The sequence below is a fragment of the Mauremys reevesii genome, linkage group 5, assembly GCF_016161935.1.
Source record: "Mauremys reevesii isolate NIE-2019 linkage group 5, ASM1616193v1, whole genome shotgun sequence".
In the NCBI taxonomy this organism is placed as follows: domain Eukaryota; kingdom Metazoa; phylum Chordata; order Testudines; family Geoemydidae; genus Mauremys; species Mauremys reevesii.
The window spans coordinates 33,757,148-33,781,924 of NC_052627.1; the positions used below are offsets into that span (position 1 = coordinate 33,757,148).

The 24,777-nt window shown below is 43.6% G+C and overlaps 1 protein-coding gene across 3 annotated transcripts in view; it reads left to right on the forward strand.

Annotated features, from left to right (window-relative positions):
- CENPE (centromere protein E) overlaps positions 1-24,777 on the forward strand; it is a 77,594-nt gene that overhangs the window by 18,704 nt on the left and 34,113 nt on the right. For 2 of the 3 annotated variants that reach the window (XM_039541790.1, XM_039541789.1), the window contains exons 13-25: positions 7,144-7,302; positions 7,973-8,117; positions 9,219-9,316; positions 9,629-9,685; positions 9,768-9,935; positions 12,010-12,132; positions 13,301-13,435; positions 14,719-14,896; positions 15,793-15,947; positions 17,699-18,013; positions 19,636-19,947; positions 20,150-20,308; positions 20,771-20,980. In XM_039541790.1, coding sequence (XP_039397724.1) covers positions 7,144-7,302; positions 7,973-8,117; positions 9,219-9,316; positions 9,629-9,685; positions 9,768-9,935; positions 12,010-12,132; positions 13,301-13,435; positions 14,719-14,896; positions 15,793-15,947; positions 17,699-18,013; positions 19,636-19,947; positions 20,150-20,308; positions 20,771-20,980 — 2,214 coding nt within the window. Of the gene's footprint in view, positions 1-7,143; positions 7,303-7,972; positions 8,118-9,218; positions 9,317-9,628; positions 9,686-9,767; positions 9,936-11,686; positions 11,762-12,009; positions 12,133-13,300; positions 13,436-14,718; positions 14,897-15,792; positions 15,948-17,698; positions 18,014-19,635; positions 19,948-20,149; positions 20,309-20,770; positions 20,981-24,777 lie in introns of all 3 variants that reach the window. The other variant, XM_039541788.1, reaches the window with a different exon arrangement.

Sequence of the window (24,777 nt, forward strand, 5' to 3'; positions counted from 1 at the left end):
TCTGTTTTGTACACATAATACAAGACATCAGAACTGTAAGGCCACACTTTCATAGGAAAACTCAGATATAATTGTAGTACCTAAAACTGTTTATAATGACTATATTTCAAGTTGATGGTGTCACTCTTAAGGATTCAGATCTTATCAGAAGTCCTTGTTCCAGTCTTCTACCCTGAAAAGCCAAATAGAATGGAAGTTTACTCTCAGATCCTGAACATGCCTTGAGAGGTTGAGAAAGAGCACAATATTTAGCTCCACCTGGTACTTCCTTTTTAAAATAAAGACTCCACTTCTTTGCATAGCTGTCTTAAAGAAAATCATTAGTTATTTTAAGATCCAAAATGTAAATCAAAGCATTAAAAACTATACATGGAATAATAACAACATGCTATGTCTCAGAGCCTATAAAATCTATGCAGAATTTTTAGGGGAAAACAGAAGCTTATGGTCATGTGGGAAACTTCCTACCTAGATCTACCTAAGTCATCTGTTTTAAGAGACCCAAATTTTAAATCTCTACCCATAGACCTGTAAAAGCGTACAAAAGTCTTGCCTGCTCTCTGCTGAGATGGTCAATTACTTTTTATTCTAAAGTTTGAGGAAACAGTCCTATTTTTCTGCATGGCTGTGGTATTTAGAGCAGTCATGGTAGTGCCATGACACTAGTTTTCAGAAGAATTCTCCAGAAATGCCACTTGAAACTGTACGCGCTTATTTTTATCGAGTTGGAGTGATCTGGAACATCTCTCTGGATATCTGATGTTTTAATCATGGGTATGTCTTGTGGAAACATCTAGTTTAAAGTCTTGTATTTAGTGTCAGACATGTCTAGAATTTGGGGGAATTTGTTTCTTCTTTGAATGCTGTCCCTGTGGGTGCTCCACTTTAATCGCAATTAATCGCACTGTTTAATACTAGAATACCATTTATTTAAATATTTTTGGATGTTTTCTACATTTTCAAACATATTGATTTCAGTTACAACACAGAATATAAAGTGTACAATGCTCACATTATATTTGTTTGATTACAGGTATTTGCATTGTAAAAAACCCAAAAGAAATAGTATTTCACCTAATACAACTACTGTACTGCAATCTCTTTATCATGAAAGTTGAACTTACAAATGTAGAATGATGTACAAAAAAACCTGCATTCAAAAATAAAACTACACCTCTTCTCCGATATAACGCAGCCTGATATAACATAAATTCTGATATAACGTGGTAAAGCTGCGCTCTTGGGGGGCGGGGGAGCTGCGCGCTGTGGCGGATCAAAGCAAGTTCAATATAACGCGGTTTCACCTATAACACAGTAAGATTTTTTTTGGCTCCCGAGGACAGTGTTATATCAGGGTAGAGGTGTATGTAAAATTTTAGAGCCTGCAAGTCCATTCAGTCCTACTTCTTGTTCAGCCAATCTCTCAGACAAACAAATTTGTTTACATTTGCAGGCGATAATGCTGCCTGCTTCTTGTTTACAATGTCACCTGAAAGTGAGAACAGGCATTCTCATGGCACTGTTGTAGCCAGTGTTGCAAGATATTTATGTGCCAGATGTGCTAAAGCATGAAGGGGCATACGAATGTTTAGCATATCTGGCACTTAAATACCTTGCAATGCCAGCTACAAAAGTTCCATGCAAATGCCTGTTCTCACTAAAAATAATTTTGATGGAGAAATCCCTCCAACCTGATTAGGACACGCAGACTGCCTCTCGGGGCACTCCTCCAACAGAAAAAGGAGACGTATCCGCCAAAAAGCAGAGGAAGAGGACTCGGACATCTCTTCAGAGAGCAGCACAAAAACAACAGTGGTCTCCTGCCAGGTCACTACCCCCATTGCTGACATATGGTCAGGTGAGGCCCTATGGCACTCTGGGTACCTCCAGCACCACCGAGGCCTGAGCGAAGGAGACAGTGAAGGCACAGACAAAGACACGCCTCTTCCACAGCACCGAGTTCACCCATAAGGGACTCTGCACAAGTGTCTCCTCAGGCACCATGCCTTCGCCCCCGGCACTGACAGCACAGGCAGCTCCGGTGGAGAAAACCAAGTTGGCACCAACCAAACAGATGCAGCATTGGTTGGCACCAGTGCTGGCATGGATGAGAATGGACCCTGTGACATCAGCACCAACACAGTTTCTCTGCACCAGATGATATTGTCAGCACCGACCTCCCCAATACTCGGTACCAAGGCTTCCCCAGGGGCAATGGAGGAGATCCCAGCAGCTCTCATGAAACAGCATTTGTCTAGTGCAGACGATGAGGTGCAGGAACAAGGCACTTTCTCACCAGACCATTCCTCACCAAAAGAATGCCAACCACCTTGGAGCCATATGGGGACAAGATACCATTACAACCAGATGGCTCAACCATGGTGCACACACTGTGGATGTACCTGCCAATGGCCTTGCCCATGCAATGGGCACACTGTGAACCCTGGGCAACTTACCGGGGTCCACGCGCCAGGCCACCCATTGCTCATAGAGGCAAACTATGGTCCAACCCAGCATCTTCCACCCCACAGCCCACGGAGGCTCAGGAAGTTGGGGATGACACGGAAGTGGGCACAGAACAGGAGACTACACCTCCTGCACACAATTCTTCCTCCTCCTCGGGTGAGGCGATTATGCCACCGCAGCCTGCTTCGGCAGGAGATTTCAGACAGTTCCAGAAACAGTTTAAATGGGTTGCCCAAAGCCAGGACATCCCACTGGAGGAAGTGTAGATGAACCAGCACAAGCTGGTACAAATATTACAACCGTCATCTGCCTCCAAGATTGCTCTCCCCGTCAGTGATGCCATCTTGGAATCAGTAGAGACAGTCTGGCAGACACTGGTCTCAATTCTGCCAACATGCAAAAGGTTGGATAGAAAGTATTGTGTCCCCACAAAAGGTGCAGACTTCCTCATTGCCCATCCACCTCCCAACTTCTTGGTAGTTGATGCCACTAACCAATGCGGCAAGCAAACCCAGTTTAGATTGACACCACAAGCTCGACCTGTTTGGGTGTGTAGCAGGGTGAAACCCTGCTCCTGCTGTGAGGGGTTTAAAAGTGGCCTGGCAGGGCTTGAGAGCGGCTGCTCTCAAGGCTGGGCTGATGGAGGAAGTAGCCGCAGCTGGGCCACACCCCGATCAGGCCCAGCTGGCCCCTATAAGAGGCAGAAGAAGCCAGAAGGAAAGACAGTCTCTCTCCCTGCCTTCAGAGAGAGAAGGGTCTGGCTGCAGGGAGCTAGAGACTGGATACCTGAGTGAAGCAGGGCTGGGGAAAGGCTGAGGAGCCGGGGAGCTCCAGCCTAGAAAGCCCCAGGCTGCGGCCTAGCGAAGGGCCAACAGGTACTGGGGGTTGCAGAGGGCAGCCCAGGGGTAGGCCATGGCAGGTCCAAACCCTCCTTGCCAATGATGAGTTGGCTGATACTGCAGTCTGCCCCAGAATGTGGGGCTAGACAATGACTGTCAGTAGCCAATACTGAGGCAAGGTGGGGATAGAGGGTGAGGGTTCCCTGAGGAGGGGGAGACCCTAAGAGAAAGGGGTTACTGCTAGGGGGCAGCACCCCATGTAAAAGGGCACTGGGTCCAGGGAGGGACACGGGGGCCAGAGGACAGGTGGATCACCAGCCTGCAGAGGGCGCTCCAGCGCTGGAAAAGAGCTAATTCCCGGAGTCACCAGCAGGAGGCGCCGCAGGGGTGAGTCAACCCGTCTACAGGGTGCAAAGTTTATTCTACAGGCACATTACTATTTAGAGTCGCCAACTATTCCACCTTGTTGGCAAAATACGATTATGATAACTATGGGAAGTGTAGCTTGTTCACAGCATAGTTCCCCGAGGAGAAACAGTCACAATTTCAGGCCATTGTAAACGAAGGTCAACTAACCCATAGCCAAAACAGCCCTCCAAGTATCCCTAGACATCGTGGACATGTCAGCTAGAGCCACCACCTTAGTGATCCTGGTTGCAGGCCTCTCGCATCCCTAGAGAACTACAAACAAAAATAGAAGACCTACCTTTTGATCGAAGAAAACCTGTTCTCGAATAAAACTGAGGAGGTGCTCTACTCAGTGAAGGACTCTCGGGCCACTCTATGCACCCCACCTGCAAAGAGAAGGTGGTACCAACCTTATCAGAGACCCAGAGACTCCGCCAACAATTGACAGCAGCAATGGCCTTACGATAATCAACGGCGATGCTCACAGCATCGGAGAGGACCTCAATCCCAAGCGCCAACTTCCCAATTGGCTCTTCCAAAACCACAATTTTGAAGATTTGGTCGAGGGTTTGAACGACCTCCCTCCCCAGGCAGCACTTATGCCCAATCCATTCCCATGTTTTGGTCATCTCCTTTGTCCATTCTGTCACATCTGGGCCTTGATAACATCGGGTCAATGCGTTTTAGAAATAATCCATTCGGGATATACCATCCAGACCACCTACCCTACCCCCTTCTCCATCCCTCTTCATGGACCCATCTCATGTCACCTGTTACGACAAGAAGTCGATCATCTACAGCAAGGTGTCCTGGAACGAGTGCCTTCACAATACAAAGGAAAGGGATTTTACTCCCATTATTTCTTGTCCCAGAAGAATGGGGGAGGGAGACCTATCTTGGACCTCAGAAAGCTCAACAAGTTCATACACTCCCAAAAGTTCAAAATGGTCACATTCAGCATGATAATTCTAGCGCTGCAGCAGGGGGACTAGTTTTCAGCCCTCAACCTCAGTGATGCTTATTTCCATATCACCTTTCATCCCGCTCACAAAAAATACCAGCGATTCACAGTAGGACATGAACACTTCCAGTAGAGTACTACCATTCAGCTTATCTACTGCTCTAAGAGTTTTCTCCGAAGCCCTACTGGTAGTTGCAGCATATTTACACAAACAGGGAATAGTGATCTTCCCTTACCTGGATGATTGCCTTCTCAAAGGACCAACTCAACATGAAACAATGGACACAGTCAAAACCACTATTTCACTATTCAGGGCTCTAGATAAAATCAATGAAAATCCACTCTAACCCCAGTCCAACAACTAGACTTCATTGGGGCACACCTCGATGCCACAGAAGCCAAGGCATCCCTGCCCCTGACCAGATTCACCACTCTGACAAACATTATCTCAGAGGTATGAGTCAGCCCTCAAATACCTGCTCATGCTGTTCTGCAACTGCTGGGACACATGGCAGCCACAACATTCGTGGTGTGACACGCAAGCCTACATATCTGCTACCTACAGGGCTGGTTTAAAAACGATATACATACCCAGCAAGCACAGCCTACATAAACAACTTGCAGTACCACTCAGTGTCCTTGACTCTCTACACTGGTGGACAAGACCAGAAAATGTTTGTATGGGCATCCTGTTCCAACAGGAGCCTCCATCAATTGTGATCACCGTAAATGCCTCGCTGTTGGGATGGGGCGCCCATATGCATCAACACACAGTTCAAGGCAAATGGTCTCCTGTGGAGACTCAGTTACACATCAGTCTACTAGAGCTACGTGCAGTCCGCAATGCCTGCAGACATTTCCTACCTCATATAAAGAACAAATCCTTTCACATTATGACAGACAATGTTGCATGCATGTTTTATGTCAACCGCCAAGGAGGCACTTTTTGACACTCGCTATGCACCGAAGTTATGGAACTGATGCATGCAACACAACATAAACATTTCGGCCTCCTACCTTCCTGGCTGTCCGAATGCAACAGCGGACATACTCAGCATGTACTTCTGCCGAGACTATGAATGGGGGAGTTTTGAGATCCATTTTCTGCTGGTGGGGCACTCTGTTCATCGACTTGTTCACATCCCCAACGAACCGCAAATGCGCAGTGTCCTGCTCGAGAGCAGGACTGGGACCTTGATCACTGGGGGACACTTTTCTCATCAAATGGGATGCACAACTAATGTATGTTTCCCACCAATTCCACTGATATCACGTGTGATACACAAGATACAAACAGACAGGGCCACGGTTATCCTCATGGTCCCGACGTGGCCCAGACAAGATTGGTACCGTTACCTGATGCACGTGGCGATATGTGCCCCTTGTGCTCTCCCTTGTTGTCTGGAACTGCTGTTTCAGCACAACATTCGCACTTTTCACCCAAATCCAGAGATAGTCCACCTACAAGCGTGGCTCCTACATGGTTCCATCATGATGACTAGCCTGCTCAGAACAAGTTAAACACTATTACCAAGCGCTCGAAAGGAGACACAATATCCACTCAGAGATTGTCTAAATGGATCTCCACATGCCTTCAGAATTGCTATCATATTCGGAACACAGGCCCTCCTGTGCACATCAGAGGGCATTCTACTATCCATTTCAACCTCGATAGTGTTCCTACATAATGTTCCAATACTAGAGATTTGTAAGGTGGCCGCTTGGGCCTCCATCCACACATTTACTGAGCACTCTGCAATCACTCATGACTCCAGGGCTGATGCCATAGTGAGCCTAACCGTGTTCACCTCAAGGACTCAGACGAACCAGAAGTCCCTCCTGCCTTCTGAGGGGCACTGCTCTAGAGTCACCTAAAGTGGAGCACCCACAGGGACATCACTTGAAGAGAAGGTTACTCACCTTGTGCAGTAACCGAGGTTCTTCAAGATGAGTGTCCCTATGGGTGCTCTACTACCCACCCTCCTCCCTTCTACTTTGGAGTTCGCAGTTGGGACTCTGCAGTACGGAAGGAACTGGAGGGCTCAGGTCATGCGTACGCTAGGTGCAGTACCAACAGCACCGCGAGACGCCTACTGCGCACGTGTGACCCGCATGGGCACTGCTATCGTAAATCTCTGATCAGTGCTGGAACTCACTGACACCTAAAGTGGAGCATCGACAGGGACACACATCTCAAGGAACCTCAGTTACTGCACAAGGTGAGTAACCTCCTCTTCTTTGCTAGGAAACACTGGGTTTCCCTGTTCAACTCTCATAAATATTAGATTTTTAAAAGTAAACTACAGGCTAGATTATTCCATCAAAAAAACTGACAAAGTATATGGAAAGATGCTCCAAGTTAGTTTAAAAAAAAAAAAAAAGCTTATATGCTAATGTTATGTATCTGTATAAAAGTAGTTGTTACTTGAAGGAAACAACAAAGCTGACACTTTTTTTTTTCAATGGTAGGTTTCTTCAAAGACTCATCTCCATGCGATGGAGAAAGACCAACTAGCCCAGCTGTTAGAAGAAAAAAACTCTCTTCAGAAAATACAAGAAAATAGGATAGTCAATCTAACTGAAATGCTTGTCACCTCCTCCTCATTTACATCCCAGAAAAATCTTAAAGTAAGACTGAGTAATTATTCAGGGTCACACAGGACACCTGGAAAAATCTTGACCTATAACTGGCGAAGGTGTTTTGTGTGTTTTTTTCCCCTTAGATCTGTGAAATATAATGAAAAATGGTCCTTTCTGTAAAGCTTATGAAATGACTCATCTTTAGACTTTTGGTTGACGCTTCAGTACGTTGTCAGGCTATATAGCTGGCCTTGCAGTATACTAGCTATAAGAAGATGCACAAGATGGCCTAGTGAGTAAAGCATAGGACTGGGATTCAGAAGAGTTGAGTTCTAGCCTTGGCTTGTCAGCCTCTGTCATAAGAATTTATCCGAATCTAGGTGAATTACACAATCTCTTCCTAAGTTACCCAGTCTGAAATGAGGATAATTTTTTAAGTAACAGGATTGTTGTGAGGTTCAATCCATTGTCTGTAAAGTTCTTGATATCTGGTACAAAACTTAAATCAGAAGTAGTTTCTTGGAAAACAAAATCTTCAGCTGAACCTCAATTTTGGAAAAACTGCAATACAAACAAAATCACCCCCTTTATTTATCTGCTTATACTGTTAGGGGAACAATGAAGGGTAAAATGAAGGAAAGTTACTTTTATTATTAATGCTTCACTTGACTGTTATTGTTCTAACATGACTTCATTTGTGTATTCTCCCCTTTTTCAGGCCAAAAGAAAAAGAAGAGTTACTTGGGCCCCTGGGAAAATAAATCAAGGGGACGTCAGCTATTTTGAAAATTTTGAAAAGCTAAAGCCAACTGATGCCAAAAAAATGAAAACATTGGCAGAGAAGATTCCAGAGATGGAGGATTGTGAGTACATGTTTTAGGAGACATGAGGAAACTTGATTTAGAAGGTGCTCACTAGTTATCCAGATGAAGATGTTGAGATGGGGAGAGAGCTCTCCAATATACATGGAGCTTGGAATAAAAGAATTTACTCTTAGCATAGCAGCTGTACTGGATGATACAGTGCAAATGAGTTAAAATAGATAATGCACATGAATAATAACGAACTAGAAGACTTGCTTCTAGGTTTCCTGACAAAGGGGTAAAGACAGCACTCCAGTGGGGCAAATAAAAGGTAAAAGTAACCAGTGATGTTCACATACTTGGCTCAAGGAAATTCCTTAGCCCTGTCTCAGACTTTCAGTTGCTGGGTCTAGACTTTCAGCCTAGACCCATGTTGTCTCCCCAAGAAAATGCACCCCAAAACGGTCCATTTTAAGATTAGCTATATATTTCGGGTACTGACAAATCATTCTTTACAACAAAGGGTCCCTGTCAAAATTGCGGAGTTCTTTTTTTCAAAAAATCCAAACCTCTCAGCGGGAATAGGTGAATCCATTGTCAAAATAATCAGAACCACAGTGGTCAAAAACCCACAAGCCTCGTTAGAAGGGCAGAGGTTCACCCCTTTCTTCCAGAAGGCCTGAGCTGGGGATAAGGGGGGATATAGGAATACTTGGACAAAGTTGTTGTTCACTAGAACTTGTTCTCTCCTGCTTCCCCACTCCCCCCAAAACCCCTTCTAGGATGAGCACACTATTTTAAAATTATATAATTCTTTTCCCCCTTGGGTTTCCTCTAAAGGCAATATTTTTCCGTACCTGTAATTCTTATCGCTTCGTAACAGAGAATCCATTGGATTTTCCTCTCTTTATGTTAATATTTGTTAGCTTACAGGATGTTGGGTATTGAAGACTGAAATGTGTGGCATAGTTCCAGGCCATTTATAGAAGGACCACACAGGAGCAAAAATTTCTATCCAGTTAGCAGTATTTACAGATATGACTACACAGTATTGATTACGAACTGATGGAATCCTTTTTGTGAGAAAACAAATTTTACCATCATGGACAAGTTGCTGTGTTTTGTTTTGTTTTTTAAATGCACATATCTTTCTTTTTTTAGCTATGTTTTCAGAGTATTCTGAATATGATTATCTGTGTCTGCCTACCCCTGATGCAGTCTCAGAAAGCGAATGGAATTCTGGAGCTAATATGAACTGGGTAACTTTCAAGATTGATAATTTAATACAAGATCATATGCAACTGAGGGAATTTGTTTTTATAATTTTTTCAGTCTGCAATCTGATCTGGCCAAGCTGACCTCTTTTACAAGATCAATTATGCTTCCTATGTCTCTAAACTTTATACTAACCAATGTTGTCATCTTAGCAGCCTTCATAATGTTGTTGTTAAACCAATTAAGATGTATTTATTTTTATTTTATTTCAACTCTGGCTACTCATACAGTACTAATTTTTTTAAACTAAGTCACTCGATCTTGTTAAATGGCTAACAAAGCATTTCTTTTTCTAGAGTCAAAAAGACTTTGCAGATTCTGTCCAGCTCTGTGAAACACTAGCGCTAGAAAAGGTAGGTCAGCTCAGTGTTCTAATAGAAATCAGCTTAAAATGCAAGTAAACCCTCTCATAACACATCACTCCTGCTTTTTTAGGATATTGCTAGAAATGAGGTGAATGTCCTGCAAGCTAACTTTGACAACCTAGTATTAGAAAATGAACAGCTGAAGTTGGAGATAAGTGACTTGAAGGAGAAACTAAAGGAAAAGATAGAAATAGATGAATTTGAGGAACTGGAAAAACAAACCCAAAAAGACCATGAGGTAAGATGTTAAAATCAAAGTTACAGCCTGGTAAGACTTCTCTGAAAAATGAGGTGAAGTGTGTAATATAAGACCTTATTCCAAATGACAGGCATGTTTTTAGAAAGTCATATTGATTACCAAGAATCATGAACATAAAATTACAAAGTACGTCCAGACTAGTTGAGGGATTATGGAATTTCGACGCTAGGTCATGGAGAAAAATTTGCTCCAGTTTTCTGACAATATGCAGGCAAGTTCAGGGTTGCACTCCTTAACTGAATTTCAGCTAAATAAGCTGTTTGTAACTTGGATAATGTCCACAGTAAAAATTGAATTTACTAATTCTGCACTTCACATTATTTTGAATTTTGTCAAGAGTGCTGTTGTCATTAAAGTTAGTAAATAGTGCTTTCTAAACGATAATTTAATAAAGTTAAATATTTAACTCAAACATCTTGAACAGAAGATCTTGCTTTAGTGCATTTCTAAATGCACTACTTGTATAGGTCTGACTTATAACTATTCACGTCTTGTTTTGTGAATTAAATATCACTGTGAGACTCAGCAGTGTAATATCTGTAGGACATTGAAATGCTTGCTTTTTCTGCATGATACTATGTCAGCAAAGAAACCTAAGACAAATACTTCTATGTACTGGGAAATTATGTAGTATAGAACAGTGCTTCTCAAAGTCGGGCTGCCGCTTGTTCAGGGAAAGTCCTTGGCGGTCTGGGCCAGTTTGCTTACCTGCCGTGTCCGCAGGTTCAGCTGATCGCGGCTCCCACTGGCCGTGGTTCACTGCTCCAGGCCAATGGGGGCTGCGGGAAGGGCGGCCAGCACGTTCCTCGGCCTGCGCCGGTTCCTGCAGCCCCCATTGGCCTGGAGCAGCGAACCACGGCTAGTGGGAGCTGTGATCGGCCGAACCTGCGGACGCGGCAGGTAAACAAACCAGCCCGGACCGCCAGGGGCTTTCCCTGAATAAGTGGCGGACTGGCGTTGAGAAGCACTGGTATAGAAGATGCTGGCTTCTAATTCATGACAAGTACGAAAATATAAAATCACTTATGCTAAAGGTCAGAAGTAAATCTTGCTTGATTCTTGCCAGCTGCCTACAGTTGACTGCTAATAAAAGCATCTTTTGACAGTTGTAAAACACGCTCTGAGGATTTTATTTCTTGATTTGTTGAGGTGAACAATTTGTGGTTGGAAGGAGGGAGTGAAGATTGAGCTGCTCATTGACAATAAACTGAGGTTGCTATAAAAACTGCATTTGTTCTAAAAGTTGCTGAATTAGCTTTTACTAAAAGTGTGAACCAATGCTGTAATGATGGGTTTTTTTGAGGAGACAGTCTCCATATCTAAACCTTTCCCTGCAGTCTTGGGAACCCAAACTCAATAGCAACTGAGCTTATAAAAAAAATACTTAATCTTAAGGATTGAATTTCACTTAAGTTTTTCCTGCATGAATCGCTTATTTTGCATCACACTGCATCCTGTGTTTGGGCTATGGCAGGTGAGGTATGCTGAAATCCTTGTTAAACTATTGGGAAGCTGAAGTAAAGGGCTGTGACTTTATGCAACTTTTCTTTCTGCCTTAAAGTGGATGTAATGACTTGTTTCTTAACTATAGTAAACAACAACATATTGTCTTGCCAAACCCTGGGGAAAATTTAAGGTAGATCTTGCTTATTTTCATGGTGATGGCAACTAAAATTAATGGATGGGTGCTTTCTAATATCCTCTGCAATTCTGCTTCAATTGCTCCACAGGTACAACTAACACATGAAATTGCCAACTTACAGAATATAGTTAAAAATGCTGAAGTGTACAATGAAGATCTGGAGGTGAGCTTGGCTGATGGTCTTGCATGTAACACAACTGGATGACTGTATAGAATGAAATACATATAATTTTGTATATATCAGATCTTAACCTTCTAACTTTTTTAGTAGATAAAATAATTGGGCTCTGATCGGTTCTACTTGTGTAAGTGTTTATAATTGTTGTGTGTTAGTGAAGTTACCTGTAAAACCAAATTGTATACTTAATTGTTCACCTGCTTATGCTGCTTTTCTCCAATTCTTTTTTTCAGACTGAATTAAAATCAAAATTGGAACAGCTTAAAGAAAAAGAAAATCAAGTAAAGGATTTGCAGAAATATGTGGAAGAACTACAGAAGGCAGGCATGGGGAAGAAAGATGTGTCTTTTTCAATGGTAAACTTGAGTTCTCCTCTGATTTTTTTAGAGCTAATTTGGTTATAATAGGAGAGTCTGAACTCCTTCCAGAGGGGGAAAAAGACAAAAGCATAGAAATCTACTATACAAGAGATGATTATTATGCTGACTACTTATCAACACATCTGAATTTTTGCTGGCCAAATACAGTAACTCCTCACTTTATGTTGTAGTTATGGTCCTGAAAAATGCGACTTTAAGCAGAACGATGTTAAACGAATCCAATTTCCCCATAAGAATTAATGTAGATGGGGGGGGTTAGGTTCCAGGGAAATTTTTTTAAACACACACACACACACACACACACACACACACGTTTTAAACAAACAGTTTAATACTGGTACACAGTGATGATGATGGAGATGTGCATGTTTCCCCTTTAAGTACACTGCCTTGTTAATCAGCTTGCTGAGACTGCAGCTGCTGCAAGCTCCCTCCGTCCTGAGCCCTGGTGTTCTTTCCCCCCTCCGCTCTATGGAAGATGAGGTAAGCAGGGTGCAGGAGCGGGGGGAAGGGGACACCCTGACATTAGCCCCCCTTTTCCTTCCCTCCCCCCCATACAGCAAGCAGGAGTCTCGGGGAGCAGCTCCAAGGCAGAGGGCAGGAGCAGCACATGGCAGTTGGGAGAGGGACAGCTGGAATTGCTAGACTTCTGGGCAGCTGCTGCACAGGGAACTTAGGGGAGCGGGGAGCTGATGGGGGGGCTGCCGTTCCACCCTGGTTCCAAGCCCCCACCAGCTAGCTGCAAAGGCTTGCTCTTCCTGCAAGCAGTAGACAAAGCAGGCAGCTGCCAAACGACGTTAGAAGGGAGCATTACACAACTTTAAACGAGCATGTTCCCTAATTGATTAGCAACATAACAACAAAACAGCGTTAACCAGGATGACTTTAAGTGAGGAGTTACTGTACAATTCATACTGCATATATCAGTAAATGTATCTAAGGAAGATTACTAGATAAACTGCTGTGTGTTCTATTTTTCGAAGGAAAAATTTCCCGCTACTATGGCACTTAAACACAACAAGCTCTCTAGGACTCTTAAAACCAGTATGATACTTATTTGTCTACGTGGGGATCCTAACAAGATCATAGTTGCTTTATCATAGTTTCTGGTTATTTGTGTTTAATATATGTCTCATTCTTACAGGGAGACTCTGATAAACTACTTGATGAAATTCAACAAATGAGTAAGTCTCTCATTGATACTGAAACTGTAGCCCTGGATGCCAAGAAAGAATCTGCATTTCTCAGGAGTGAAAATCTAGAGCTAAAAGAGAAAATGGCAAGTAACTTATTATTTCAGCATAGGTGATATGCTTCTGGTTGTATAAGAAACTGTTATAGAGGCTCTCCTTGTTTCAGAGAGACTAGTCAAGGAACAAATCTGGAAAGACAAGACTCAGGGGAAGTTACTAATTAATCTCCCTTGTACTTGTTGTTTTTTATAATCATGGGGCTCTTTCATCTGGAACGTTAAAAGCTTTCACAGTTAGATGATAACTTTGTTTTGTTTCATAGTCTAAGAACCCTTGGGTGGTGGTGGTTCCTGTGTTGGGATCAATGACAGAGATCACTATCTGAGGACTGAACTGCATATGCAATCATGGCATTAGGTCCAGAATCAGCATCGGTTGCATTTGGACGAATAACAGTTGTCCCACCTGAGGCATTTTCTAATACATTAGGGAAGTAGTCTTCTGGGCTGAATATTGGAGAATTATCATTCACATCAATAACATTAACCGTGACACTGCAGTAGTAGGATAGTAGGACTTCAGGAAGAATTGACTAAGGAGGGTAGAGGCCTGGCACACTGCGGCTGGATGGGTGTTCCATGCTTGGGAGCAGCATGAAAGAAAGCAAAAGAACAGGAATGGGAGATAGAAGCAAGGGGGGCATTGAGGCTGGTGGTGTTGGTGGAGCAAAGGGGGGGAATATAAGAAGGTGAAGGCAGAGGTGTGAGATTTGTAAGTGAGGATCAGGACAAGATACTATAAGGGGCAGGATAAACAAATGGAGTGACTTTATAGGGGAGTGAGGTGGTCTAGGCCTGAAAGATCAATTTGTTCAGAATGCTACAGACAAATTTGAGGGGACTGACACAGGTATCAAGCTGGAGAGGAGGCTACAGGGGGAGGGATAGCTCTGTGGTTTGAGCATTGGCCTGCTAAACCCAGGGTTGTGAGTTCAATCCTTGAGGGGGGCACTTAGGGATCTGGGGCAAAATCAGTACTTGGTCCTGCTAATGAAGGCAGGAGGCTGGACTCAATGATCTTTCAGGGTTCCTTCCAGTTCTAGGAGATATATATTATATATTACAGTAATCCAGATGGAAGGCAAGCATAAGTAGCTAGTACATAAAGAAAGACCTGATATTTGTTGAGTTGATGAAGAAGCAAGAAGACTTTAATGACCAGCTAGATATGTGGGGAGAAGTTAAAGATAATACTGGGACAATTCTGAAAGAACAGCAATGGCGAAAGCAGCTTTTGCTTACTATTAAATGCCTAGTTTAATTTGTCACAGTACTTCTGTGACTAGAATAATCTTTCTCTTTTCATACAGAATGAGCTCTTAAATGGTTACAAGCAAATGGAAAAGGATGTTCAATTGTATCAAAGTCAATTAGAAGCAGGAAAAGTGAGCTACAAAAAAATGCAAGTTGACTTACAAAGAGAGCTACAATCTGCCTTTCAGGAAAACACAAAGCTAACCTTGCTCTTGGAGGGTAAAGTTCCAAAAGGTACTGTTACAAAAAGGCTATTCTGAATGACTTAGTAGATCTCCCCACTTAATAGTGTTTTGACATAGTAACCTATACCAGTGTACATTAATAGTTTGGGGTTTTTTGAGAGGGGAGGGGAAGGTATAGACTAGGGGGTAGGCAACCTATGGCACGTGTGCCAAAGGCGGCATGTGAGCTGATTTTCAGTGGCACTCACACTGCCTGGGTCCTGGCCTGGTCTGGGGGGGCTCTGCATTTTAATTTAATTTTAAATGAAGCTTCTTAAACATTTTTTAAACCTTATTTACCTTACATACAAGAATAGTTTAGTTATATATTATAGACTTATAGAGAAAGCCCTTCTAAAAACGTTAAAATGTATTACTGGCACGCAAAACCTTAAATTAGAGTGAATAAATGAAGATTCGGCACACCACTTCTGAAAGGTTGCCGACCCCTGGTATAGAGCAATAGCTATTGAGCTTTACTTCATTTAAGCATGTAGAAGCGTCATTGTTCACCAGCTTGGGATCACTGTTTTTTCTGATACACATCAACTGCTTAAAACATTCCTATGTTCAGCTTTTCCCACACACTTCATGTGACGGGATTTTTGTGTTACATACTGCAATAAACAGTGAAGTTAAAGGTTTTTTTTATATTTGGAAGAAGTTGTCTTACGATAATCCGGGATTGATTTAACGACTAGTGATAAAATAACTAATTGGCAGCCTGACCTCCTCCTTCATTGTCAACAAGTCTCATTTTAATCAGTCCAAAAAGTAAATCTGTTTAAAACCTGGTAATGTTCTCTCAACCACTGTGTGCATCTTCTGCCTATTAAACAATCGGAGTGGATCGCTTCTTCCCCCTTCTTTGGAACTTTTTATTAATGTAAATCTTTCAAACTCTAGATTTGTTGTCTCTCGTGGAACTGGAAAGAAAGATAGCCGAATTAAAAAATGAATTGGATAAAGTGTTAGAAGAAAACACAGTTTTACGAAAGGAAGTAGATACATCATCAGAATTCAAATCTCTACCTGATAAAGTTGAGATGCTACAGAAACAGGTAAAAATTCAAAACCTCTTGCTCAAGTAATATGCTGAGATTATGAAGGCCTTACACTAACTGACAGTATCTGTCTGTATGTAATCTCCCAGACAGAAAAATAGGGTTGGGGGAATGGGGGCATGCACATAGTCCATGACGTGAAGGGAGACTGGGGGACCCAGCTATGCGGGAAACATGGGACATACAGACCCCCCCTGTGAGAGGGGAGCTTTGGGGAAGTAGGGGACATATAGAGCCCATGGTGAGCAGTGGGGGAATGGGAAGAAGTGGAAATAAGTGTGCACAGACCTGCTGGTATCGAGGGGGACCCTGGGTTTGGGAAGAACGGAGAATGGTGGGGGGGTAACAAAACCCCTGGAAGGAGGAGATTGTGGGGAGTTGCAGAGAGTTCCTGAAATGGAGGGGGATAGAAGGCAGCACACCGGCTTGTGGGGTGGAATTGAGGGATGCAAGGAGGCTCTGTGCAACAAGCTCATCCTGTTGAAGCTATGAAGTGTGTGACACTATACAGACACATGCACCCCTTCCCATGTATTTTTCTCTTAAGAACTTAAAGTAACAGGTCATCTATGCATGCATGCTGCTGCTTAAGTGATCTGCATATATTTTTAAAAAATTAAGGATGTTCTGACTGCCTTAGTATATGCATTGGTGACGAATATATGAAACTTTCTAGGGAGGCTCTTAAGCTTAAGACAAGCCTTCCCTTTTTCAGATGTTTTCTTACTATTTTATACTGAATTTTAGAGGGTTGGTATATTGGTAGAAGGTTACTGGATATCCATTCATTCTGTCAAAAATATCCCAAACGTTGATTAGAACAAAGGTAAATCAACCAAATTGATAACTTGGGGGGGGGGTGTTAAATTTATTTAATATTTATATTTCAAAACTTAAATGTGAAGTCATCCATTTTTTTCCAAGTTCTAAAACACATTTTAGTGACTTGTCAGTAATCCATAAAACCATTGGACTGCCCAATCTGACTTAGAGGTGACCACTCCAGGTCAGGGTTGAGGTGGGATTTGGAGCTTTGGCATAGTACCCTAAACTTAGACATGCCATTCATGACCCTGAACAGGATTCCACTGTCTTAGATAGAAATTAAATATTTATTTTTTTAAGTTAAAGCAAAGTCTCTGGGCAGGTTTCAATTGCCTAACCTTCCCTTAAATATAGCTCAAGGAATTTATCTTTACATAGCTTTTCTAAGGACTTCTTTATTTTCAAACACTTACTAAAATTACGTGCCAAAATATGCCCTTTTAAAATATCCAAGGCACATTTCCTCTGTAGAATCCTGATCACAAACACCCACCCCATTAAGTCTTCAAACTTTAATATCACAGTGATTACCAAAAAGTCCGTCAAATTAGAGAATAACAATAGGCTATTGTACCTATAAAATCTCTTTAACAGAATATTTATAGAGGACTCCCTAATTAGGAGTATCTGCCTAAATTTCTGAGACAGACATGTCTTAAAGATATTTAAAATATATATCTGGGGGCGCCCACGGAATTTATAAGTGGTTAGAGAAGGGAGTTGAAAGCAGCAGGTTTTAGACCCCATTCTTGTATGCATTCTCTTTCTTTCTTTTAGTTTTGGCTATTGCCTGGGCAAAACGTAGTTTCATAACCATTTACTGATTTGATCCAGCTTTCATCAGCCTTTTTTCATTTCTTGCCTTTGCATATGGGGATGTAGCTACTGTAGCACATGCACTAATATTCCAGTTCTCTTGGCAGATATTTGAGAAATCAGAGGAGCTGTGTTTATTAACATCAGAAAGAGAGAAACTGCTCTCTGAAGTGGCTGATAAGGAGGCTAGACTTCAAGGCATGACTGAAGAAATCAGAATATCAAAAGAAGACCTAGCCAGTACCCAACTGAAGTATGTAAAGGCTGATCAGGAGTACCTAGAGCTCAAAGGCCACCATGAAGAACTTGAGCAAAAATGGTTGGCTGCATCTGAAGAAAGTGAGCAAATGAAACACCAAGTAGAACATCTATCTGACGAAGCCCAAACGCTTAAAACAATTGTGGACAATGTGAGACTAGAGGTTAGTGCCTTCCATCTTTGTTTGGAATAGTCACAGAACAACTCACTCATAGTAAAGTCCTCCTTGAGATACTCTTAAACTGAAGTTGCACAAATATACCTGTAATAGCTTCCATAATCAGTGATGGAAGATTCTATAATAATTGGGTATTTCACAGAGGCCTTTACAGCATCTTACCTGCTGGTACTGGCTATTTTTGAAGGCTAAAATTGGATAAAACAGATGTATTAATCCGGAAAGTATTTTCTTAGTAGCTGAAGGCCTACCATATAGTATATTGTGATCAATAGACAGGTGTTTTGGTTTGAAATATATGAAGTTTTTTCTTTTGTTTACCTAAGAACAACTTAGATTTTTCTCCTAAACACTCTATACAGTTTGGGTTTGTTTTGTAAATGGATCACCAGGCTTGTATACCTTTTCTCCCTTCCCCAAACAAGTTCTGCAGATATCTGGGGAATAGGGTAAAACTTTTAGCCTTTCCTCTCCCTCACATTTGGATTTGTGCACAGCATGAGAGGCAGAAAATGAACTTGGTAAAGCTTTACTGCCACAGCCTATTAACTTTACTAAACTCCTTTCCTCTTTATACAAACAATTTTGCAAGGGTTTGATCCACGCAGGATTAGCCATTGGAGCCACCTGACTGATAAACCCATCTAAATAAGGTCATGAAAAGATAAGTGTGCAATAGTGCAGCTTACCAATGCCAGTGCATGGGTGCTCACATGAATGTGTAGTAGTACCATGATTTTAGCACTCTTGGCAGTATTTCATGATGAATGGATTTTTTTAACTACATATTAAACACTCTGTAAGCCCTCACTACAAAGCAGTCTGTTAGTCAATATCCCATTTAAGTTAATGGGAAGAACTGTGCCGTAGGACTATATCACATCGCACAGATTGTTGAGTGGCAGAGACAAAACATCTGCTTCCTCTTTCATATATCATACTCTTCTTCCCATCCCATCCCACAGTCCTTCCTTTAAAATATTTTCTTCTTTAATCTGGTTGTGTGGACAGGCCATCTTGCAATATGCTGAGCAGTTATCCCCCATCCTCCCAGCCTCTGCCCTGACTTCCACTAAAGTTGATAAGAGTGGAGCCAGCGTAGCTCCTCACAGAATCGGGCCTCTAGCTGCTACACAATTGATTTTTGTTCAGTTAAAAAAAAAATAGAAACTAAGGTCTCAAACTTGAAAATTAGTACATGCTTTAGTGCCCTTTATGGCTAAAATCCATAATCATATTATACTGCTAAAAGTATGCAATGATAGAAAGAGGGGGAATTTGGCCAAAAGAATGGTCACTGGCATAAAGATATGTATAGATGCAATTTCTACATAGCCCTGAAAAGCTCACCAGACTAATGTGTCCATACGCCATGCTCTAAATCTTGGACTTCTGGCACTGAAACTGATGTACGATGCACTATTTTTATTTAGATTGGGCAAGAATCCGGGAACTAGGATGGACGGGATACAATTGTCAGTCAATGAAAGCTATGCTTTCTATTAAAAGGCAAATACATACAGGGTTGGGGAAGAATGTTTGAACATAGTATTTGACTCTCCTTTATAACCTAATTTAATATGCTTGGACTTTCTTACAATCTAAAGCTCTCCAGCAAGATCCAAGAATTGCAAGAAAAGACTGCTGAGCAAGAACAACTTCTTGGTGTGAAAGAAGAGCTCAGTCAAGCTCAGCAGAGGTTGAGTGAAATGGAGCAACTAAAAGAGAAATCAAAAACTAATGAATCTAGAATGGAGGCCGAGAGGCTGGAGAAACTGACAATTGCTGAGAAACTCCATGAAAGTCAAGAAGAGATCAGAATTCTAATCCAGGAAAGAGATGACCTAAAGCAAAAACAAGAAACCCTTCAAAATGAGACAGACCAACTCAAGGAGGATATACAGGAGACAATTGCAATGGTAAGAAACTCATGTTAATCAAAATGAATAATTGTGCAGCAGTGGGGAATGCTATAGAAATGCCTAGAAATAGTATTGAAAGATAAGGAATGGTGGAGGATAAGATGGAAAAGGAACCTGTAATAAAACCTCTTCCAACAGAATAGTTACTGATGTGACATGAGTTCGTTTTGACATGTATAATTCTCCTATTGTACTAAAGAACATCCTGGCACAGGAAGAACTGAGAAATGCGCAAAGCTCTATCAAGCAGTATCAGAAGACTGTTGAGGAGTTGGAGAAAGATATTTCAGAGAAAAGATCTGAGATTCTAAATGTTCAAGATACTGTAGGAGAAACTGTTGGTGAGCTAGAGCTCAAGGTAAGATGTCAAATCAAATTTGAAAATAACACTGTCAATTCACATCTTGGTTTAAAATTTTAGATTTGTGAAAATAGGCCGCCAATGCCTATCTTGCACAATCTCCTCATCTTAACCATTGTCCTTGAAACCTTCTAGTCAGTAACTGGGATCAAGAAGGGAACTCCCTCTAGGAGCTGTACCCCTACCATTTGCTCCTCTGGCTCTTCCCATGTTCTTCAAACGATGTAGTAGTAGTAGGAGGAGGAGGAGATCTGTTAGCAAAATTGTGAAGTAAGGCTGTGGAAGGTGATTGAGCAAGTGACATGTAAAAGAAGGGTGGTCCAGGTCTTTTTATCATTCGTTGGGAGTCAAATTCCTGCCTTGGAATTAAATAGCAGAATGAATAAATGTCGTTCATGTTTAATTTTTTCTCTAAGTCTTTGAATGAATGCTATCCTGTTGGATACCCTGTCTTTTTAGATATTGCAGCTGACTGAGGAGCTAAAACAAGTCACTTTACAAAGAGACCAACTCCTTGAAGAAAAAGTTAATATTAAACACCAGGAAGAAAGTGATCAACTTCCTTTGCTACAAGAACAAATCTTGTCTCTTACCCAAGAAAAGACTGTGTTGCTGCAAAAGTTGGAGAGTCTGCAAGTGGAAAAGAAACAGTGGGAATGCACTTCACCGGTAACTATTGAGAAGTCTGATATCGTAATAATTATTTTCCAAATTTAGCCAGCATTTGATATTATTTAATCTCTTATTTGAAGAGTAATAACAGCATTCAAAACACAAGACCCTTTTCTCCTTCTAAAGGAGTTAACTGTTCTCCAAGTAATTGTGCACATATACGTTCCAGTATAGGTGTACATGTGGCCAATTCCATCAGTTTTGCCAGCAGTTCCACTAGGCCTCTTCTCTGCTCATGTGCTGAGGCAAGGGCATAAAAGGGACATGTCTGCTACCTCCCTCTGTTTTTTCTTACTGCTCATGGTGAGAGTTGGCACTCCCAGTAACTATTGACATTGGTTCACCAGCTTTCAATTAATCTTGTTTTTGGTGTATAGTTAGTTCAATAGTATAAGTTAGCAAAGTTAGTTTAGGTAGTCTTGTTGGTTTGGTATGGAAAAAATCCCCAGTCTTTAAGCAGCATGCCCATGTGTGTGGCCTTTGTCACAGATAGGCACAGAGGCTGCTTAATTTGTCTGGGTGAGGAGCATGTGAGGGAGATAGGCCTTATTTGTACCTCCTTCCCTATCATAATTTAAAAACAGAGGGATTTCCACCTCAAAGTTCCTCTTATGAAGTGGGCAACTCATCCGTCTTCAGAACTGGACCCTGATCATGAGAAGACTAACTCAAGAGTGCCCCTGCAGCTGCTCTGGATTCAAAGCACAAATCTGGAGACGAGTGTTGCTTTTTGTCCTCTTCAGTGACCTCCTCATAGTGTCCCAAGCATCCTTCTAACTCTGACAGGCAATCGAAATCCCAGCCTTCACTTCATAAGAAGGCTTCCAGCAAGTCCTTTGGTGCAGTATCAAAGCCTCTCATAGGCATAGGCACTCACCAGTTCCACCTGGGGCAATACCATACACTTTGCCTTCTTCGGGGGCTGTTGAGACTGGTGTCTTCACCTTTTACGAGGTCCCTGTTCAGCACCCCTGATCAAGATGCTGTCAGCACAGCTGGCAATGTCATTTGAACACCTACTTATCTCAGTGCCTCTGACTCCCCAGTCCTTACTGAATGCCATGGATATTCTGTGCCTTACCTTACTGGACCCTCCCCTGTTGCACCTGCAATGGCAGCTGCAATGCATTTGGCACTGGCAGCACCGTCAGTGCCCTCAACATTTTTAGGAACAGTTCAGTCCTTGATGCTGCACTGCCAGCTCCGATCTCCTCTCTGACATTCCAGCCACCTTGTTCATTGGTTTTGTTGGATGCATCTGAAGTACACCCACCTTCGTAGGCTTCAATGCTCGAGCTGCAATTTCAAAGCACCTTTGGCAATATACAGCTGAAGATTTTCCCTTTTGAAGGGTCTTATCTCAGAAAACAGATGACACCATACGCACCTTAAAATCTCCCAGGTGACTCCATCCATTGGGGGTCTGCACCCCAGCAACAAAGAGGAAACGGTTTGGACCTCAACCTTACTTGAGATCTTCCTTTCAGCAGAGGTCACTGGACACTGCCAAGAGACAGTCCAGACCTCCTTGATGTCACCAGTCAGCATCATCTTCAGCAGGCAATTCTCACTAGACATTTTTTGACTATGAAGCAATAATTTTGATTGTTCAGTTGAGGACAGTACCCTGACCATCTCTCTTTTCTCCCTTTGGGGAGCCCCTATCCCTCTTTGAAAGTTCTTGGAAAGATAGACAGGTGGCTGCTCAGCACAGTAATGGAGGGGTATGTTATCCAATTCACCTCCCTCCACTTTCCCAACCCACCTCTTCTGTCCCTTTTGTGACCCAACTAATAAGAACATATTGCTTCACAAAGTTTGGTCTCTGAAACTGAGAGCAACAGAGGAGGTCCCCAGCCAGATCATGGGGGAAAGATTGTATTCTCGGTACTTCTTGGATCCCAAAAGACTGGTGGGGGGTTTTTGCCCCGTTCTAGACCTTAGAAACCTAAACTGTTTAATCAATAAATCGATTCTTCTTCGAGTGGTTGCTCATGTGTATTCCACAGTAGGTGTGCGTGCTCGCCACGTGCACCAGTGCCGGAAGTTTTTCCCTTAGCAGTACCTGTACTGGGGGAGCACCGCAGCGACCCCTGGAGTGGCGCTTGTATATCGCGCTATAAGGGGGACCACACGCTCCCTCCACCCTCAGTTCCTTCTTGTCGCCAGTGAAGGTAGTTGGAACTTTTTGCTCCAGCTCTGCTGCAGCCTTTTTACTCATCCTTAGTGGGTACCGTTCGTGGAATTGTTACTTCAGTTGTTAGAGTGGGCTCAGGGCACGCCCCGAGCCCCAGGCTTCAAGTCATGCGACTCTTGTCGCCGTTCTATGCCTAGGAGTGACCTGCACGCTGAGTGTCTCCGCTGTTTGGGTGAGACTCACGTCAGCGAACGTTGTAAGATCTGCAGGTCATTCAAGCCATGGACCAAGAAGGAGAGAGGCATTAGAGTCCGTGCTGTCTTGATGGAATCAGCATTAGCCCCAACTCCCGCCGCCTGTCCGTTGGTACGTAGCGAGGCACCCTCTATTAGCCGGCACAGTTCCCCCTCCAAGAAGCAGGGAAAGGGTCCTACCTCACAGCGGCGCCGAGACAAGGAAAGAGAGAGGCTGGTCCCGCGTCGGGCAGCCCACGGTCCCCCCCCCGGGCTCAAGGCCTCCGACTTGTGTTGAGCGGCGACGTCCGAGTGCACATCTCCACCGGTACGGACGCCAGAGGCGATGCAGGCCGTGAAAAACATTACGAGTCTCCCAGTTCCAGGCACGCAACCGGTGATGGGTCCCTGGTCCCGGGGCAAACCCTCATTGAGGGCCCATCAAACCTCTCCTGCGGGTCGCAGTTCCCTGCACCATTCGGCACACAGCGACAGGTTGTCCGGCAGCTCACGCCCTCCCTCGACACCGACCAGACCGTCCCAGTCACCACCCGGACGGGAGTCTCTGGAACCCTCGGCGCTACCTGCCAGTGAGCATCGGCATCAAGAGAGGCGCCAGGAACGTTTCCCTTTGTGACGTGATTACCGCAGCTGGTCTCGACGGGATAGACATAGTCGTTCTCGTTCCAGTTCCCGCTCAACTAGACATCGTGCTCGAGATTCCGCTTGTGATGCTGTCATGGGTATCAAAGCAGCTCTTCAGGGGGTACCATTCCTCAACTTTGAGGTCCAGGTCCCGAGAGAGGCGGCATCGCAGGCACCACTGCTCATACCGTTCCCGTGAGACCATGCGCTCGACGGGGACCTCGGCACCCAGCAACCCATCCTCGGCCTGCGCGGCTCAGCCGGGACAACTACCGCCACCGGGCCCTCAGCCGGGTCAGTGGCAAGGGGCCCTGTGGCAGGGACAGTCGTGCCAGTGGGCACCATGGCCTCCGATGCCCGCCCAGATGGGAGCCCGCTCGGTCGCCAGAGCGTCTCAGACTCCATCAGCCTCGTCCGGCCGCCTAAGAGAGAGGTCGGCGGGCCACGAGTCGGCGGACCCACGCCCAGACTCTGATCTGGGGCTCGACTGCCCGGTACCGATCGAGGCCCATGGCTCCACACTGGCTCTTTCCCAGCACCGGATGACGCCATAACGGCGCCACCGCCACCAATTGCTCAGGAGGATTTTAAGGCACACCAAGACCTGCTAAAGCGAGTGGCATCCAGCCTTCAGCTGCAGGCTGAGGAAATGGGGGCCGCCTCCTCCATCCCAACCTAGCCGAGCTCCACCTGACAGCGTGGTTGCTCCGTGCCTAGACGTGGAGGAGGGCAGACGTTCGGAGCAGGTAAGCTGGATCCTCCTGGAAAGTAGGAAATCA